A 19,995-nucleotide genomic window follows, 5' to 3' on the forward strand; every position below is an offset into this window, starting at 1 on the left:
GTTGCAGGGTACAAAATCAATGTACAGAAATCAGTTGCATTCTTATACACCAAAAATGAGGCAGCTGAAAGAGAAATTAAGAAACTGATCCCATTCACGATTGCACGAAAAACTATCAAATACCTAGGAGTAAACCTAACCAAGGATGTAAAAGACCTATATGATGAAAACTATAGGAAACTCATGCCAAGCTCTTTAAAGAGCTGGATTCCTCCCTTGGATTACTCAAGACTATCTGATTGCCTTGGTCCCATAATGGCTCCTAGACTTGAAGAAACACAGGGGCAACAATGTTATTCTTGTTCCTTTGAAGGCAGAGGAGTGGGCCTCCTCACCTCCAACCAGACTTTGGATCTGAAATCAGGGAAAGGACGATGTCTGTATCCTCACTGAACCCAAATGGTTGGGATACTAGGGTCAGGAGAGGTACAGGGAAGTCCAGGTTGTGTGCCTAGCTTCCTCTTTATAGTAACTTTCTCCTCCATAGATGGAAGCTTAAATGTTAATATAAGCCAAGACAGCTAAATATGTCCTTAAGCGCTCTCTCTATGCCACATTTTTTCATATTTAGTTTAAAAATATTCAAGCTGCATTATGCTTCCCTTGCATAGCAATTTATGAGGACAAAAATATTTCACTTGAGAGCCTTCCACCAAAAAAAGTTGTGGATCCGTGAATAGATACCATATAAGTTACAAACATTTAGTTAACTTAATAGTATGGCAGTTATCACTTTCCTTGATTCTACCTTTCCATCTTTTTTGTTTACCCAGAAACATTTTAATGAAAAATTTAAGCATGCACAAAAGTGAAGGAAATAATAGAATGAACTTCCACATACCCATCACAAAGATTCAACAGTTATGACTTATCATACTTGCTTTCCCCTTTTCACTTTTTCTTTCTTATTTTCTTTTTGGTTGTTCTGTTTCTCTTTTACAAACAGACATTTCTAAATGAAATCCAATGCCACGATCACACTTAAGCATGACTTCCTTGTGTCATCCAATTTCCACTCCATATGCAAATTTTCTTAATATGAAAAATGTCTTTGTACTTTGATTTTGCTTGAATCTGGATGAAAACAAGGTCCGCACACTACATTAATCTGTTATCTCCCTTTTGTCTCTTTTAAAGCAGAGCATGCTGACTCTCTTTATCTTTTTCATGCTATTGGCTTGTCGAAGGAACTGGGACCAATGATCTGTAGGATGCCTATAGTCTAGACCTGTCTGTCTGCTTCTTCGTGGGGTCTATGTTTCAAACAATATGGAAGTTAGCTTTAAAGGCTTGCCTGCATTCAGATTCACCTTTCTTTGGCAAGAATACCTAGTAGGTGATATCAGGACTTCTTTAAAATGGGAACCGTGTGTTTCACATTACATCACAGCAGCCCTACTCTTCCTGATGCTCCCATCCTTTAGTTACTGCAGGGACTGTCAGCCTGGTTCCCCCAAACCACCCCCCTCCAAGTCCTGTAACTCTTTATCTAATGGCTTCATCCAGTGATGATCCATTAGGATTACAAATGGTGATTTTCTAATTGTTCTTTCTTATCTACTTATTAGCTACAAATCTGTTGTAAAAAAAATTCTCCTATGATTACCATGAAATATAGTTCATAGAAGAAAGTCAAGATAAATGATTTATTATTCCCCTTAATTCCAGTTCCCTGCATATCTTTTATAACACCAAACAAATTATAATACACTGTCTTTATTTTCTAGTTCATCTTACTTTTCTTGCTTTCTCTGATGAAAACTCTGGGGAAATGAAGAATCTTTTTACCACAAAATTTGATCTATGATTTAAAAAGATCACTATAATGTATGTAAAAGGATAATTATTATAGCACCAACTATAGGAGTAAAATGCTGGAGAACTAATTATTCATCAACAAGGTAGTGTTTGTATAGATCATTTCTAATGTGTGCATAGAATGGAATGCCAAACAGCTGTGAAAAAGGATGAGGCAGATATTTATGTTCTGATGTGGATTGGCTGTGAGTGAAAAGGGAAGGTGTCAAAAAATGTGGAGTTACTATGTGTAAAAAACAAAAATGAAGTATAACTTTAAAAGAGGAGACTATTTAAGAAACAGACTCTTTAATAATAGATTTCAGATGACTGGCTATTGATCCCAGGGTCTCCACTATCAGGCTAGTGCTGGCCACACAGTTGGCCAAGCTGTAACTGTGGGTTTGTATTCACTAGTAAAAGCCAATCATATGATATCAGCCTGCCCAGAGCTACCTGTTCCCAGCTACATGTTTGATAAGCTCTTCATTGAGCTAGTTGTGGTAGGATTCCTGTCAATCACACCCAATATTTTCAAAACAAGGCACTGAAAAAAGGAGCTGCAATGAAAAAAAGGAGCTGAGGATGAAATTTCTTTCATCTTAACGGAATTGGAGTTTTTAACCTTGTTATTTATGAAAGGAGTGCTTTATATATATATATAATTCTAACTTGAAAACAGAATTGGGGATGGGTGGGACAGTGCCCTGCTTTCAGAGGACAAGGTAAAGGGGGGTGTGGTGGGAAGGGAAGCAACATGCCACCAAGCACTAGGGCAACGCAGGCCGGGAAGATTCCTTCTCTGGTTGTCCGTGGATAATGTAAAAGCCAGCCTAGAATCCACCCTTCCCCTCAGCCCACTGCTTTCCTCTGTCATGACCCTGCCTGGAGTCCAGGAGGGGGTAATTCAGGAGTGAAACCTACCTGTGGTGCAAAGCAAGATGAATAGTGTGCTGCAGCAACGGAAATGCTCTCGTGATGACCCACCTCTCTAATTAATGTCATCCCTCTCCACCAACACTCATGCACACACACACACTTGCACACTTATAATTCCCATTAATTCCCATTGGTCATTTTATCATGATGTGGTTATGATAGACTATCATCTTGGAGTCAGAAGAGATGGCATTAAGCCAGTGATTCTCAAGGTGTGGTTCTGGGACCAGCAGCATAAGCATGACTGGGGAACTAGTTAGAGATGGAAATTTTTGGACCTCACTACAAACCCAGTCAATCGGACTCTCTTGGGGTGGGAGTGGGGGGCTCAGTAATCTATTTCAACAAGCTTTCCAGGTGATTGCAGTGCAGGTGCTGGTTCTCAGCTTTGGATATACATTGAAATCACTGGGCAGCTTTAAAGACTATTAATGCCTGGGTCCTACTCCAGAGATTCTATTGTAGGTGATTGTAGGTGATTTGGGTAAGGGCTGGATAGTAGAATCAGTCTCTCTCTCTCCCTCCCTCCCTCCCTGTCTCTCTCTCTCATACACACACACATACAACCCTTCCAAAAAGACCAACATTTTGGCTTCTCATTCTCTACCTTCCTTTTTACTTGCCTCTCCCTTTCTCTGTTCCACTCTAGAGGCCTGTAAGAACTATTCCAATAGGCCTTATGTGCATTATTTCCAGACTGAACACATCAGGAATTATTAAGCAGTTTAATTCGTTTCATGATATTATCAGGAGCCATCTCAGAAAGCAGCCAATTTATAACCTTGTGGGCAGAACAGGCGCCTTACTTTAGAGGAAAAGTAAAACTATTATTGAGATTTTTTTTAAGTTTATTGATAAAATAACTCACCACTGTTTAACTCAACAGAAATGTTTTAAATTGTAACATAATTGTTTTAGCAATCATGGTTTTCCACTTCAGTAGAGATCCACATTTTAAAAATGTATGACATACTTTTTAAACCCAGAATTGAGAGGCGCCTGGGTGGCTCAGTCAGTTAAGCATCCAACTTCAGCTCAGGTCATGATCTCAGGTTCATGGGTTCTAGCCCCACGTCAGGCTCTGTGCTGACAGCTCAGAACCTGGAGCCTGTCTTCAGATCCTGTGACTCCTTCTCTCTCTGACCCTCCCCTACTCACGCTGTCTCTCTCTCTCTCTCTCTCTCTCTCTCAAAAATAAATTAAAAAAAAAACATATAAATAAATAAATAAATAAATAAATAAACCCAGAATTGAGGTATCCTAGGACTGCCAATATGTATGCCCTGCCTAGGAGCCTCCACATCTATCACCTGCCCCAGAAGTCCCAAGACTGAAGTCTGTGCCCGTCTTTGTGTGTCTGTGTGCTTGTTAGACCCTTGAGGCCAGCAGCAGGATCTACAGATGTTGCTGTGGACAGTGTCTGGTCCTAGACAATGGCTTTTTTTTTTAATTTTTTAAAATGTTTTTTTATTTTTATTTTTGAGAGACAGAGAGAGACAGCGTGAGCAGGGGAGGTCAGAGAGAGAGGGAGACACAGAATCTGAAGCAGGCTCCAGGCTCTGATCTGGCTGTCAGCACAGAGCCCAACGCGGGGCTTGAACCCACAATTGTGAGATCATGACCTGAGCTGAAGCCGGACACTTAACTGACTGAGCCACCCAGGCGCCCCGACAATGGCTTTTTTATGGGGACAGTGGGATGGCCCCTACAACCCCCAGGTGACATGAGAGGCAAGTCATTAGAGTAGAGCATATACATGCCTTCCTTGTGAGGTTGCCTTGTGGACAGACTATGAGTAGCACGTATCATCACCATTAACATGTCACACCACTGGATTTCCCCCACAAGTGACAGGTGCTTTGGCTTTCAGAGTGCTAAGGGACTTTGAAGGGTAGAGAGTCACTGAACCGGGGCATGGTACAAATAATATGCAGCTGCCACAGCAAATGCATGTGGACTTATACTTATAGCTGTGATTTGGGGAGAGCACCTCTGAGGGAAGCCCCACCAGTTACAACGGAAGTAGCTATATGTTCAGTATTAGGCCAAGACCTTTCAAGTTTCACATATACCCTGAAGAAGTAGCAGCTTCATATTCCTTCTGTGCCTGCCGAACAGCCAAGGTCCTCAGAGTCTTAACATACACATTCAGCATGCACTGAGCAGCTACTGTCTGCCAGTCAATATGCAAGGCATTAGGGAAACAAAAACAAGTAAGGCCAGGTCCCTACCCCCAGAAGCTCACGGTCAGGGAAAGAGACACATGTAAACAGTGATGACACAGGGTGGTCAGGATGTGGCCAAGGCAGGGGCAGGGTGCTGTGGGAGCAAGGAGGACATCAGATACACACCTACTGGGCGATCAGGGGACACCAGGAAAGGCTTCCTGGAGGAATTGATGCCTGCACTGATTCAGAAAGGATAATGGGCGTGAGCTAGGTGGATACTGGTGTCAGGAAGTATAGGATTCATCCTTGAAGTGTGTGATCTCCCAGAAAGTCAGTGACCCCATGGTGAATCTGACGAAGGCCTTGATCCCTCTCCCTGGTGATTGTGAAATTATAGCACAATTTCTCAGGACCCTGAGACTGTTTCATGCCCATACACAAATCCTCCAAGGGCCCATGAACCCCAGGCTAGAGGAGCCCTCAGAGATCATCTAACCCACCTCTTCATTTCATTAACAAGGAAACCAAGACCCAGAGAAGACAGAGAACCTGTGCAGGGCCACACAGCCAGTGGACTGGGGGCAGCAGAACGCTGAAAGCACGTTCAGCTCCCAATACACACTGTGTCTCTTCCCCAGGGATCTTTCCTGGCTGGCACGTGAGCTACATCGATGTGAAGGACAACTCGCGTGATGAGACCTTCCGCTTCCAGTGTGATTGCTGGCTCTCCAGGAGTGAGGGCGACAGGCAGACACTCCGTGACTTTGCCTGCGCCAACAACGAGATCCGTGATGAGCTGGAAGAGACCAGTACGTGGCGCCGTGGTGGGGGTGGGTGCCCATGTGTGACTCTTGGGCTGAAGCTTCAGCGTTAAATGCAAGGTAGCACAGGACAGGATGGAAATGGTGTTGGTAAATCTGAGGTAGAGACCATTATAGCTGGAGGGGAATCAGATGTGCATTGAAGGAAAGAGTCTTGGGAAGTTACATAAATAAACACCCTAAATGTTACTCGGTGAACTTGGAACAGCCAACACACTGCTACCAGGTCTTGGCCCCAATCATAGGGATTAATTAGGTAACAGGAAAAACACTGGGGGCAAGCTCACTCTGCCCTCAGGGCTGGGCTGGGCACTTTGGTGGGAAGCCCTCTCTGGTTTGTTTTTTATCATGGGCTTCATAAAATTGCTACCTGTGGCAACAGCTGACAAATCAAGACTTCTGGAAACAGAATTTGCAGGGAGAGCCAGCATCTCCATCGGCCACTTTCTTTGATCCTTCCTCAGGTGATATTTAAAAGGAAAGAGTTTAAATTGATCCTTAGAGTGGATGGCCATCCACTAGGGAGTCATTTCTTTAATACAGATGCCAGTGTCTGGGTCCAACAGATTCCAAGAAGCCTTATCAAAGGCAGAGCCTGGTGTAAAGAAAGGACTTCTTAACCTTAGTTTTTAAGGCAACTCTAACTGCAGTAAGAGGTGAATGCTCAAATCTCAATGGTTTACAAACCATAAGTATTTCTCACTCATAGAATAAACCATACAGTGTGGTTGTTGGCAGGAGACCTTCCACGCTGTGATTTAGGGGCCCAAGCTCTTTTGATCGTGTCTCTGCCATTTTCAACATATGACTCCCATATATCTTGGAAAAGGAAAAAGAACATGGAGTAGGCATACTCCCCTACCTTCTTAACAAAATTGACTCACTTTCTGTTGGTGAGAATTAATCACTGGACTCCATGTAGATGCAAGGGCACCTGGGAAATGTAGTGCCTAGTTGGACAGCCCTTGGGGATGGGGGGAAGGAAAGGAAGCATGGATCTTTGGTAGAAAGCCACCCACTCATATCATCCACACCATCCAAACTACCCAATGATGAGGTTAGCTGCTCTCAGAGGTAGTGAGCCCTAAGTTCCAGGGAACATCCAGAGGAGAGGCCTAGCACCCCCTTGTCAGGCTTACTGTAAAAGGATCCTTCCCTAATTCAGAGGGTAGACTCCCAGCTTCTGTAAACCACACTTACTGAGGTATTACTGGATACCCAGCTTTATTGTAGATGTTATTAGTGGTACACACCAGTTTGTGACCTCCAGTTTATATGTATTGACTTTTGCACATGGTTAGTCTCCCTATACAACTATACGCTTCCAGAGGTCAGGGACAGAGTCACTCATGTTTGTAGCCTTCTGCAGCTCTGTAGGCTTTGGGACTCAGCAGGTGTGCTGTTACTGCTCAGGGGATGGAAGAAGAGACGGTCCTGTATCTTGGAGCCTCATAATCTTGTTAGAGGGAGATGCTTAAGCCCCTTATGCAATAGGAATGCTTAAGCCCCTGACACATGTGCCAAGATGAGCCATAGGGGCTCCTCAGGCCATTAGCGTTCAAGGGAGGAGAGATTCGTGAGGCTCAGAGCATAATCACTGAGTCTCCTTCACAGGTTTCCTGCCAAACAGCTGCTAAGACCTGCGGGGGTTGAGTTGGCAGAGAGATTGCAGAGGGGAGACGGCACTTGTGTTAGTTCCAGAAGGTTGTTACAGACTGGAGATTGGACGGCAGGGACACAGAGCCCAGGAGCCAGCCTGGATGACTGGTCTTTACTGACAGGCTGTGAAGGGCAGAGGGGCACCCTCTAAGAGTCCATAGAGGGACAGATGACCACACCTGTGTCCTCAGATGGAGGGTCATCCTGGGGAGAGCCCCAGACACAGCCGGAGCCAAACATCCCAATCCTCAGTGACCTTTTATTTATTTGGCAAAGATTTACTGAGCACCTACTAAGTGCCACAGCCTATTCTGAGTTCTGGGACACACCAGTGAATAAAACAAAGACCCTGCCCTTGTGGCACTTACTCTCAGTGTCTGTGACCCCTGGGGTGCCTTTGGGCATTCAGCTTGTGAGAACAACACCCTCTCATACTCAAACAGAGCTTCATATGTGGAAAGCACTCTACACCTCTGTTCTCATTAGATCTTCACAGCCCCACTCCTACCCTGTGAGCTAGATAGGGTGTGAATTCACACCTCTATACCATGAGTAAGGAAAACAAAAACCCAGAAAGGCAAAGTGATACATCTAAGTCCTGTTCACAGCTGGTATGGCTCAGCTGACCTGATTGCTAGACCAGGACTCACTGCACTGCTGCTGGATGTCTGGTCTTTATTGGGCTTGGCTGCTATTCCAGATGGGTCTATTGCCCGACCTGCCTTAGCTTCCTGTCCCCCACCTTCACCTCCAGCTCTTGTTAGCAGCTCCAGAAGCTGCTCCCAGCCCTGTACAAGCACCTGCCTCTGCAGATGATTCCCGTGTGCTGTGGAGCTGAAAGCCAGGGGCAGCCTTTAAATAACACTGACATCTGGGTCCTACTCCCAAATTCTGTTACAATTAATCCAGGGTAAAGCCCAGGCAGTAGAATTACATGCTCTTGCATGCACATGCATGCACACACATACACACACGCATGCACATGTGCCACATGCTCATGCACGTGCACACATACACCCTTGGGAGGACAGAGTAGATGCCTCTCGCTGGGACATCCTCCAGCAGGACCAGTGCTTCCCTCTTTACAGCCCTTCCCCTCTGTGTTCTCCCTCCCTTGACACCTTTAGGGCTGCTCAGTCAGCCTCCTCCACAGCATTTCCAGCCCAAATATAGTCCAGTTTGATGGCTGGCTCCCCAGGGGTGAGGGACTCACCAGGTCACCAGGCAGCTCTGCTAGAAATTCCATCTTTATACTCACGTTCTTGAAGCTTCCACTCTTTGGCAGCCCCAGTGGAGTAAAACAAAATTTCAGGAGTGGCCAGCCTCTAGGGTATGTGTGCCTGAACCCCAAATCTAAGCCGGCTCTGGCAGAGAGGGAACGTGTTGTCTCCCAGGACTCCAAGGCTTGAGGGGAGCTGGCTTCCACTTGGCCTTGGCCATCTCCAGAGGCTCCAGCTGTTTCAGTACATCCCTGTCTCCCCTTTCCTCCCAGCTCTGCTTCTCTCTCTGCATCGTGGGAAGATGGCTGCTGGTAGCCCCAGCCCCACAGCCTTCCACTTAACAGCCTCTGTGGAAGGAGAGTGTTTCCCACAGGGAGGTCCCGATGGGCCATGCAAACCACATCGCAGGAGCTCCTCAGAGCGAGACACTCCTGAGGTGGGAAAGTGGATCTGGAGCAGAAAGTTCTGGAAGCCCACTGCCCTCCTGCTGGCACGCCACAGCATCATGTGCCCCTGCAGTTTCTGCCAGGGGGCGAACACCTGTTTTTCCAGCACCTGCTCACATGATGGGGGAACCTCGATCGCTTGCTCATCTCCCTCTGCAGATGCTGTGCCCAGAGCAGGATTGCAAGGGTGGTCTGCTCTCCTCTCTCCTGCCCTGCCACTTGAACTGCACTCATGCCCCAAGAGCCCACAGTGGCTTTGCTGGTGGCCCCTTTGTGCTGGTGACACGCACATTGGCTGCTGAGCCCCTCTGTCCAGCTGGGCTTGTCCTGTGGGTGTGCTGGCCCCACGGGTGACCTTACACTGATCCCCACTAGCCTGGGCTCCACACTGTCCCTGTTCTTTCAGGTCCCTACCACTCCTCTGCCTGTTTCCCCCCAACAACATACACACAAAGTTGAGAGTCACACCTTCCATATTTTTATCAAGCCAGTGATGAAATACTGGGAAAGAGAGCAAGGTGAACTATGCTCATTGAAACTTCCTCTCAAAAGACCACAGATGCCACTAGCAACATTTGTTCCTAATCTCTCTAAATGTCTTTGCTGACATACCTTAACTCAGGACCATCAGGGAGGAATTATGGTCCGTCTGCACTCCATCTGCATTGGTTCTTGAATCTCAGACTTGAGTTCACCTAGTGAATCCGTAGGTTCCTAGCTCCCCTGCTAACCCCCCGCCTCCCAAACCCCGGCTCAAGGCGCTGACCAACCATGTCCTCAACAAAGCCCAGGATCCACTTTGAACTCACAGGTGTTGTTGGGTGTGCAGAACTCACCCCACCCTCCCTGGGGAAAGCAGAAAGTCTGCAAGAGCTGACTGAGGCTTAGCCATCTCGGGCCCTCAGCATCCTGGGCTGGGATCTGCACAAGTCCACAGGGCCTCACCACCTTCAGGAGTTCTGTACTCCTCGTGGCCCTCCTTCCCTAGCTCATCGTTGGCGACTGCCTCTTTGTCAGGATTCCTTCCACCTGTCTCGGCAACAGGCGCTGTCCTGGAGAGAGGCTGCAAGGGCAGAAGGGCTAGCGATACACTGAGCTGCACACACAGCCGCACTCCCCCCCCCCCCATTGTCTGTATCACATCTCCGGGAGAGCCGTGCAGAAAGAGCCGTCCTGTGCATCCAGAATCCCAAACCCTCAACGATTCCTTTACTGCGGGAAGAGCCATATGCACAGACACTCTGGACGGACATCTGTTGTGTCCCGTGTGCCAGCTCTGCATCTGGTCTGGTCCCGTGGAAGTGGGAGCTGGGTCCTGTGAACTCCCATCTCCCTCCCGACCTCAGTCTTTGCTTATGCTCCTCCCTCTGCCTAGAACCTCCTTTCATTTTCCGCCGCTGGTAATCCTGGCTCCGTCTTCAAGCACAAGCTCAAATGCCACCTCCTTCCTGAAGCTTCCTGTGGCCCAACCAGTCATTCATTCAGTCCACAAATATGTATTGAGTGCCACGTGCCAGGCACTGTTCTCGGCACGTGGGATCTATCAGTGAGCAACACGAAGACCCCTGCCCTCCTGGAGCTCACATGCAGGTGGGAGGAGAGTACAATAAACAATGAAATAAGAAGCAAACCACATACAGGCTAGGAGGTTAACAGGTGATAAAGAGAAGAGAAGATCATGGAGCACCTTAAGGCTGCCCAGGAGTGCTCAGGGCAGGCGGGTTGCTAGCCTAGTTGGGGGGGCGGGGAGGGTGACCTCCATGAGCAAAGTGAGAGAAGTAGCACCGCAGGTCTCCAGGGACAGCAGGGGGCAGAGGGGCAGAGTGGGTAGGGTAAGGGGGGGGCAAATTCAAGAAGATGGAGCTGGGAGAGGTAACAGTAGCTGATTTGTCCTCTCACCTGGAGCTACTTCGGCCCCTCGTTGGGAGGTTAGCACATCCTTCGCTGCAAGGTCAGCACATCCTGTCTGTGGTCTGTGGTAGTCAGTGTGTGGGGGGCTGCAGGTGGAGCTCTAGTGCCCCCAGAGCCTAGCCCCATCCCGACACTTAGCACCCACATAACAAATGTTGCCGAGTGAATGCAGACATGCTCAAACAAGGCACAGGGGAGGGGTGCGGTGGTGCTAAGTGCAACAGACCGGCTTGAGACAGGGCAGGACCTGACTGTGTGCACGTAGGGCTCAGGGCTCCGCTGGAGTCTGGCCTCCATGTAGCTTCCCCCAGCGCCACCCGCCCCCTGCCCTCTCTGCACAGGACCTCCCTTTTGCACCTTGGGGGTACTGTCTGTCCCTGAGAGCCAGGCCCCAGCACCTATCCCCAACCTCACCCCCACCCCCTGCTTCCTGGTGTTTTACTCCCAGTGGCTCCATGGTCACCAGGCAAAGCAGCTGCTCTATAAATAAAAGGCATGCTTCCGGTGGCCACAAGTGGGCCAGGTTTTTGTTGTAGTGCCTTGGGGGGACCCAGCCTGCCCCCAGGCTGTGGTCTAAGATCAGATGGAGGACAGGGAAGCTGCAGGTGGGGGGCTGCTTCGCCCAGCTGACCTTCTCCCACCTTCTCCACTGCAGCCTACGAGATCGTCATAGAAACGGGCAACGGAGGCGAAACCAGGGAGAACGTCTGGCTCATCCTGGAGGGCAGGAAGAACCGATCCAAAGAGTTCCTTGTGGAAAATTCTTCCCGACAGCGGGCCTTTAGGAAGTAGGAAGCGGGGACTCCCACTAGGGAGGGAGAGGTGGTGGGGTGGGCAAGAGAGGGACCCCCAAAATCAACCCCCTTGGTGGGCACCCTTAGTATACAAATGGGCTCAAACTGCAATCACTTATTGAGTGCCTACTGTGTGCCAATCCAGTGTGAACTCCTATCGATGGATGAAACAGGAATTTATAACAGGGAAAGGAGAGGATTGCTACACAAAGAGAGGCCAGTATAAGAGAGGATAATTTAATTAGTCCAACCACTAAAAGGAAAGGACAATTCTGTCACGAGACAGAGGTGCCAATTATCACTATGATGGCAATCATACTACAGTATATCAATATATTAAATTAACACAGCATACACCTTACATTTACACAGGTTTATGTCAAATAGGGTTCGGTTTTTTGGGGTGCCTGGGTAGCTCAGTCAGTTAGGCATCTGACTTCAGTTCAGGTCATGATCTCATGGTTCATGAGTTTGAGCCCCGCATTGGGCTCAGTGCTGACAGCTCAGAGCCCGGAGCCTGCTTCAGATTCTGTGTCTCCCTCTCTCTCTGCCCCTCCTCTCCTTGCACTCTCTCTGTCTCTCAAAAATAAATAAGCATTAAAATTTAAAAAAAATAGATTTCAGTTTTTAAAAATTAATGGAAAGCTACAGCAAACATTAGTAATTAATTAATTAAGGAGAGCCCACTGTACAGCAACACCAGGAATCATGGCCGACCTCGTCCAAGTCCATGCAGATGGCACAGTCTAGTTGAACCATAAAATTGTGAGACAATCGTGTAAGACACCATAGACGAAGTTCTACTTAGGAAGAGGAAGGGAAGAGAGAGCCTCTAAGATGCTTTGCAGGAAAATCAAAATCAGGTCTCAGGTAAAGGTGCCTCTTCTCACCACTCCTGGTTGGCAGGTGTGGCCAGAGAACCTCACCTCCTCCTCCGCACCATAGCCCCTCTGAACTACCCAAATGCCCACTTTATCTCCTCCCCCCCCCCCCCAGGACTGCTTACTGAAGTCTCCACCTCCTGCAAACTCCCTCTGCCTCGGGATGACGTCTGAGCTTTAAGGAGCTCAGGACTGGCGCTCATGGACCACCACAGATGGCTGCACCCCACCTTTCCCATTCCCACTCCTCTGGCTGGACCCCACCTGCAGCGAGCCAACACGCCCCCCAGAGATGCCTCCTTGCCCTCAGTCCCCATCCGATGACTTTGCCAAGTCAGTCCACCTCAGGGGTCTCTTCCCTTCCTCCCGTCGCTGTGCTCTCTGAATCCCACCACCCTCCCCAGCCTAACCTCCAAGGCCCCGGGCCTCGCCTATCTCCCAGCTCTGTCTGCTTCATGATGTCACCACCCCCTCCTGTTATGACCAGGCAGCCCAAAGGGCTTTTTAGTGGCTGTGGTTGTCTTGTTCCAGGACTACACTGAACCCCTCCCAGAATGCAGGGCTGGCATCAGGTTGTGGTTGCCATTCTATCCCTACTCCTTAGACCAGTCCCTGGAATGCAGTAGACACTCCATAAATGCTCACTTTCTACAGTGGTTGTGGGCATCTCTTACTGGCCATGCTTTTGTGTCCTGCAGGGGGACCACGGACACATTTGAGTTTGACAGCGTCTACTTGGGGGACATTGCCTCCCTCTGCGTGGGCCATCTTGCCAGGGAGGACCGATTCATCCCCAAGAGAGAGCTGGTCTGGCATGTCAAGACCATCACCATCACCGAGATGGAGTACGGCAACGTGTATGTACCATGCCTCCGCTTCTCCCCCGGGAAGGCTGCTCCCTCCGCTGGGAGGGATGGGACTGGACTACGGCCAAGACACCAGGGCCCAGGGAGCTGTCCCCTTTCAGGCCCCCTCATTCAGGAGATTTACAAGGTAGAGAAGGAAGACGCAGCTGTACTGTTCTGGAACTTTCTGAGCCATAGGCCCACCCTCAGACGCAGGGACTAGACCAGATGAATTTGAGGGCTCCAGCCTTTTAATCCAGGACACTTCCTTGGAAGAAGTAAGCCAAACACCCCAGTCAGCGGACGCTTCCCTTCCCTCCCCCTCCCATCACTGTGCAATGAAGAGAAATATAGCTTTGAAGCCTGATGCTTCAACTGTCACATTGAAAGCCCTGCCATCCTTGTGGGCAGAGTGGGGACCAGAGTCTAACTGGAGTCATCCCGTGGCCCGCCTGCCTCTGAGGACCTGGATAAGGAGCTTTGCATTTCCCCCACCAGGGCCTTCTGGAGGCTCAGGCATTTCTGCAGGATTAAGGGTTTTAGTTACCTGGGTAACAGTCCACAGCCATCAGTTTTTCTAATTAAAACCACTTGGTTACCACATTGGATGCCAGAAAGTGCCCGGAGGCCCTGGAAGGCAGGAAGGACAGTGTGAAGGCACAGGAGAGGAGGAAGGGGAAGCCGAGGGCAGTGCTTGCCCCTGGAGGCTAGACCTAGGGAGTGAATGACAGGTGAGATGTGCAGCTCCCGGGGCCAGCCTGTCACTGCTCACTGGGTCACCCCCACTCCCGGAGCTGGCCCGGCCTTCGGTGACGCCTTCACGGAGAACACGCCAGACAGAAACAGCAGCCAGGTGCAGGCTCAACCCAGGCATGACCCTCAGCTTCCCGCTGTGGCCTCAGGGGCTCAAGTCGCTCAAGGCAATGTCTGTCCGAGTTCAAGCTCCACCGGTAACAGCAGGCTCCCTGGGATTGGCTCCCTCTGACGGAACTTCCCCTTTGGGAGTCGCTCAGGAAAGGTTCTGACTCCCAAACTTCTGTCTTAACCAGCTCAGACTGCCATAGCAAAATACCACGGACTTTGGGGCGCCTGGGTGGCTCAGTCGGTTGAGCATCCGACTTCGGCTCAGGTCATGATCTCACGGTTCGTGGGTTCGAGCCCTGTGTCGGCTCTGTGCTGACAGCTCAGAGCCTGGAGTCTGCTTCTGGTTCTGTGTCTCCCCCTCTCTCTGCCCCTCCCCTGCTCATGCTGTCTCTCTCTCTCTCTCTCTCTTAAAAATAAATAAAACATAAAGAAAAATTTTTTTTAGAAAACAAAAACAAAAAACTGCAGACTGCATGGCTCAAAGAGCAGACTTCTTTTCCTCACAGTTTTGGAGGCTGGAAGTCAGGTCAGGGTACCAGCATGGCTGTGTCCTGATGAGGCCTTTCTCCCTAGCTTGGTGTGTCATCATGGCAGAGAGAGAGAGGGAGAGAGAGGGAGAGAGAGAATGAATTCAGATAAAGGCACTATTCTCATCAAGGGGCCCCACCATCATGACCTCATCTAAACCTAACTCACCCCCAAATCCTGTCAAAATGCCATCACATTGAGGGTTAAGGCTTCAGCATGTGAATTTGGAGGTGGGACATAATTCATTCCTTTTCCGGCTGCAATGTTATCCATTGCTCTTTTAGAGAAAACCCAGCCGGTTACAGTAAATCCTGCCAGCGCTGCTGGGCCTGGCTGCCTGGAGCGATGCCAGTGGAGGCTTGAGAGCTGGGACCCAGAGACCCAGAGGAGTCACCACCTCAGCCAGCAAGCCGGGGCCAGGGCAAAGCCCCTTCTGCAACCCAGCACTGCCTCCCAACCACCTGCAGGATTGCTGCCAAAATCACACCTCTGCAAACCCCCCAAATAGACCAAACGGTGCACGAAAATACAATATAATACAGTGCGACACAATGCAATAATAAAAGGAAATCGTCCTCACTTGAGTTAGCTTTAAACCAGCCATGTTGGCTGTAAGAAAGAGAGATCCCAAGATCGAAGCACCACCAAGGCCTTCCAGTCTCAGAAGGAAGGGGAAAGAGAAGTTCAGCCCATGAACTTCCAACCCCACAGTCCCGGGCCGAGTTGTAGAATTTCTCGTCCAGGGGAAAGAAGCCACTGTTCCTACACTCTCAAGAGTGTGGCCTTTTGTCAGTGTGTCCCTAGGGCCAGAGGGGGAGGAAGGGATGTCCGTGGAGTGATGGGGGTGCAGAGAGTCCAGACCCCGAGTACTAGAGCTGTCACCAGGTCAGCCGTGTGGTCTCGGGCAGTAACCCATCACTTCTCTGTGCTCACTCTCTCCCTCCGGGAAGACAGCTGGATGGTCACCAGGGTCTGGCACTGGGGGGAGGCCGGCAGGGGTCCAGGGCGCTCTCAGAGGTCAGACTCTGCCCACCGGCCCGTGCAGGTCTCAAGCTTGGTTCCTGCTGGATGGCATAAATGCATCCACGGTTCCCTTCCAACCACCACATTAACCGTACTGTTTGGACTTCCGCGAGTCACAGATGAATTTAATCTCAATCTCCTATAAACACAGGAATCTCCAATTTTCACCTTTCAACCGTTTCCAGTTCTGACTCCTCCTTGGCAATGTGCAATACCTCCTACCCACTCCCCCTTCTCCGCTAAGATCCTCAGGATGTCAGTGGAAGGACACACACAGGGGCTTTTATTTCTTGTTTAACCAAAAATAACTTCATTGTTTTATCTCAATATTATATATAATACATAGCCATTACAAAAATTCAAATAATACAAATAATGTTTTATAAAGAAAGCAACCCTTCCCTAAAGCCCTACCCATCAGAGATGGCCACCATGAGAATTTGGTGACCCCACGCTCTCTGACACTTTGCTAATATCTCACAAACGCTGTTCACAGATGTGTGACCGTATTTACATGTTTTTCAAATATATTTAATTTCTTTTCATTTGTTATTTCTTGCCTTTGCCTTTACTCTTTCTGATGTCCCTACCTTCCTTTCCAGTGGGCCCACATCTAGAGTCATGACCCCACCAAGCCCTAAGGTCCCACAGTTTGGTGATCTTTTAATTATATGTATTAGAAACCTTTTCCTTATGCGTCTACTAGGGGATATTTTTCAGCCATTAAAAATAATGAATTAAATATGTACCAGATGACTTGGAGTGATTCCCGGGAAAAGCAAGATATGGGAAAACACATATTATATGATGCCATTTTGTAAAGGGAACACTGACGTCCTGCATATGTCCATGTCTGTGTGGGTCTGTAGATGGTTGGGAGAAATGCAAGGAAATCTGGCAAGATGCACTCCCAACTGTTCCGTGGGTTATCTGAGGTAAAGGTGGGGTGTGGAAGTGGAGAGGAAGGAGGGAAAAAGGAGAGAGGGCCAAGCCAAAAGGGGAAGAAAAAGAGTGTCTTTAGAAAAACACGCATGCGATCACATGATTTGTGCATTTATAGAGAATTATGTATATCAGAATGTGCATAAAGAAATACGTTTTTAAAGAATGTCTAAACAAAGACTGAGCTGTATCCCCCTCTGAGAAAGTGTGGCATCTAACAACAATCCGGATTTATCAAGTGATGAACTGAGGGAAGAGAGATCTCGAAACAGAATACAGATTTCCTGTCAGTGTCTTCCAGCAGCTGGCTCCTGGCATGGATAGGCCGGCTGGCTCTGGGCCCGGCTCTGGCTCCCCTTGGGTGTGACGTCTCTTCTCTGAGACTTAGTTTCCCCTTCTGTGAAATGGGGGGCAGCTCAGGGTTGTCATGGGAGCCCTGGCACCGAGGAAGCAAGCAGAAAATCCAGCTTTTTTGCAGTTATGCATTTTCATCTAAAAGGGGTCTGATTGTGCACCACTGGGGACGCCCTTTTAGGGCTGCATTCCTGAAGTCGTCAGTCAGGATAGCTTATCTCGGAAGATGTTAAAATATTAGCAGTTGGGAGTGGGAAGAAGCCATAGCAGTTGTTCAGTTCAAACCTCTAGCATTGCCAAAGGGAAAATCAAGGTCTGGGTAGGAGACTTGGCTTGCCCAAGTTCACATGAGAGGCAGGTGGCAGGACTGGGGTAGACCTGAGGCCCCCTTGAGCTCCAAGCAACATTTTCCCACTGTGCCCCTGACTTCCTCCCTTGTAATTAGTTATTGGACTAACTACCATTACTCAGAGGGTAAAATTGGGGGTGTGGAGGGTGGGGATAGAGAGGGAACATTTTGGTCCAAGACCATTTCTCTTGGTCCTGGACTTGCTTCTGCTTATGGTGGCTTCTTCGATAGAGGACTTTTTCCTACCCCTTGCACCCCTCAGACCATGAGCACATGCATGATCATGTGTGCATGCATGCACACATACACACACACACACACACACACACACACTTAATAGTTTAACTCAGCCCAGTGTAAGGGATTTGGATGTTTCCACTTGCCTTTGTCTGGATCCCGCAGCTGTCTCTGAAGGTGAGAACACCAAGTACAAACATTCATCAGTCCCTTTGAAAGAGCCAGGGGATGAGCGTGGTTGGCATGCAGTGAGCTTAGTTAGGCAAGGCCAGGTGCCCAGTCAGAAAGGCAAACACCAGGCAGAGGGTCCAATCACATAAGCAGCCTTGGTAAGGTGGTGGGTTTTACTTAATCTAAGAAGCCATTGGAAGATTCTGAACAGAGCAATTACATTCTTAGACTTACATTTCCAGCGGGTCACTTGGCTGCTGTGTAAAGAATGGACCACAGAGAGCAGAAGCAGGGAGACCAGGTAGGAGGCTGATCTAGGAGGAAGTGCTGGTGACGGACCAGACGGGCGGTAGGGCAGATAGTGAAATACTGCATACTTTTTCAAGTGGCTGATTCTGGACCTATTTTAGAGACGGATTCAATGGGATTTGCTGGTAGATTTGATACAGAGTGTGGGGGAATGGAAATGAAAGGAGAATCAAGGAACCACTGGAAGGGTAGAGATGCCCCTTGCGGTGGCTTTTAATACAAACAAGACCCCATCCTCATATTTTAATGCAGAGATTTCCAACCCATCTCCTGCCACCTGGAGAGGGATCAGTTATGGCCCAGGGGTCCATGGGGTGGGGTCTTGGCTGGTGTCACCGAGCCTCCTCCCTCCCTTCCAGGTACTTCTTCAACTGTGACTGCCTCATCCCCCTCAAGAGGAAGAGGAAGTACTTCAAGGTGTTCGAGGTCACCAAGACAACGGAGAGCTTTGCCAGCAAGGTCCAGAGCCTGGTGCCGGTCAAGTACGAGGTCATTGTGACGACGGGCTACGAGCCAGGTGCAGGCACTGACGCCAATGTCTTCGTGACCATCTTTGGGGCCAACGGGGACACAGGCAAGCGGGAGCTGAAGCAGAAAATGCGTAACCTCTTCGAGCGAGGCAGCGCCGACCGCTTCTTCCTGGAGACACTGGAGCTGGGCGAGCTGCGCAAGGTGCGGGTGGAGCACGACAGCAGTGGCTACTACTCGGGCTGGCTGGTGGAGAAGGTGGAAGTCACCAACACCAGCACCGGAGTGGCCACCATCTTCAACTGCGGCCGGTGGCTGGACAAGAAGCGGGGGGATGGGCTCACCTGGAGAGACCTCTTCCCTTCCGTCTGAGGGGCTGGAGGCTCTGCGTCCCACTGTGTCGCCGAGATGCTCCTGACTGCACCTCCCTGCCTGTCTTCCACCTTGGCTTTCAGCAGGCCTTTACCAGAGCCTCCCGGAGATGGGACCAAGGCCCAGATGGGTGGCATGTGTGGCATGGTTCTCGAGAGGCCACTGCAGGGGACTACTTGTGGAGGCCTGCCCCTCCTCAGTCCCCTGGACCTACAGGAATCAATCAACGTGTGTCAGAATCCGTGGCTGCACAAAAATAACCTTTTGCATTTTCTTTTCCAATAACAGCGGTGGCCAGGCTGAGACTTGCTGCCGAGTGTAGATGGGAAATTGGGGCTTCACCCAGGGGAAAGAAGTGGGGAAGCGGAGGCCATCCAGAGGGTGTGTTTTAAGAGAAAACTAATTAACACGTTTTTCCCAAAAAAAGCCTGGCTAATTAAATTATTACTGACCACCCCCACAAAGGACTCATCTTGGCATCTGCTCACTAAGAAATGCATCTTTTCCCCCAGTTTTAATAAATCCAGTGGCAAACAGAGAAAAGCATCAGGAGGAAGTGTTTTAGCCCTGGGCAAGGGATGGGGGGGGGGGAGTTTATGAGCCTGCAAAAAGGTACGTGATTCTTTCCATCATTTACAGAAAACGCCATGCCAGGTGCCCACTGGTTATTCTAGCCTGTGAGAACACAGTTGATACCCAGAGACCTGAATGGAAGGTGATGGGGTGGGGGACAGAGATGGGCACAAAATAAAGGTGCCCTCCAAGGAGTATGGCCTAGATGGAGAGGCTGTGGGAGAAACACACACACACCCTCCCTCATGGACAGTCACGAAGGGATCTGCAATGCACAGCAAGAGCGCCTCAGGGCTCAGCACCTGACTTCCGATTTTCCTGCAG

At 49.3% G+C, this 19,995-nt stretch overlaps 1 protein-coding gene across 2 annotated transcripts in view; it reads left to right on the forward strand.

Moving 5' to 3' along the window:
- The window catches only part of LOC115278315 (lipoxygenase homology domain-containing protein 1), a 69,608-nt gene extending 49,967 nt beyond the window's left edge, over nucleotides 1-19,641 (forward strand). For both annotated transcript variants that reach the window (XM_029922757.1, XM_029922758.1), the window contains exons 19-22: nucleotides 5,543-5,713; nucleotides 11,617-11,749; nucleotides 13,335-13,493; nucleotides 18,618-19,641. In XM_029922757.1, the coding sequence (XP_029778617.1) occupies nucleotides 5,543-5,713; nucleotides 11,617-11,749; nucleotides 13,335-13,493; nucleotides 18,618-19,098 (944 nt within the window). In that variant the 3' untranslated portion in view covers nucleotides 19,099-19,641. The remainder of the gene's footprint in view (nucleotides 1-5,542; nucleotides 5,714-11,616; nucleotides 11,750-13,334; nucleotides 13,494-18,617) is intronic.
- Nucleotides 19,642-19,995: the final 354 nt, after the last annotated feature.

Source organism: Suricata suricatta, chromosome 14, assembly GCF_006229205.1.
Source record: "Suricata suricatta isolate VVHF042 chromosome 14, meerkat_22Aug2017_6uvM2_HiC, whole genome shotgun sequence".
Lineage (NCBI taxonomy): Eukaryota > Metazoa > Chordata > Mammalia > Carnivora > Herpestidae > Suricata > Suricata suricatta.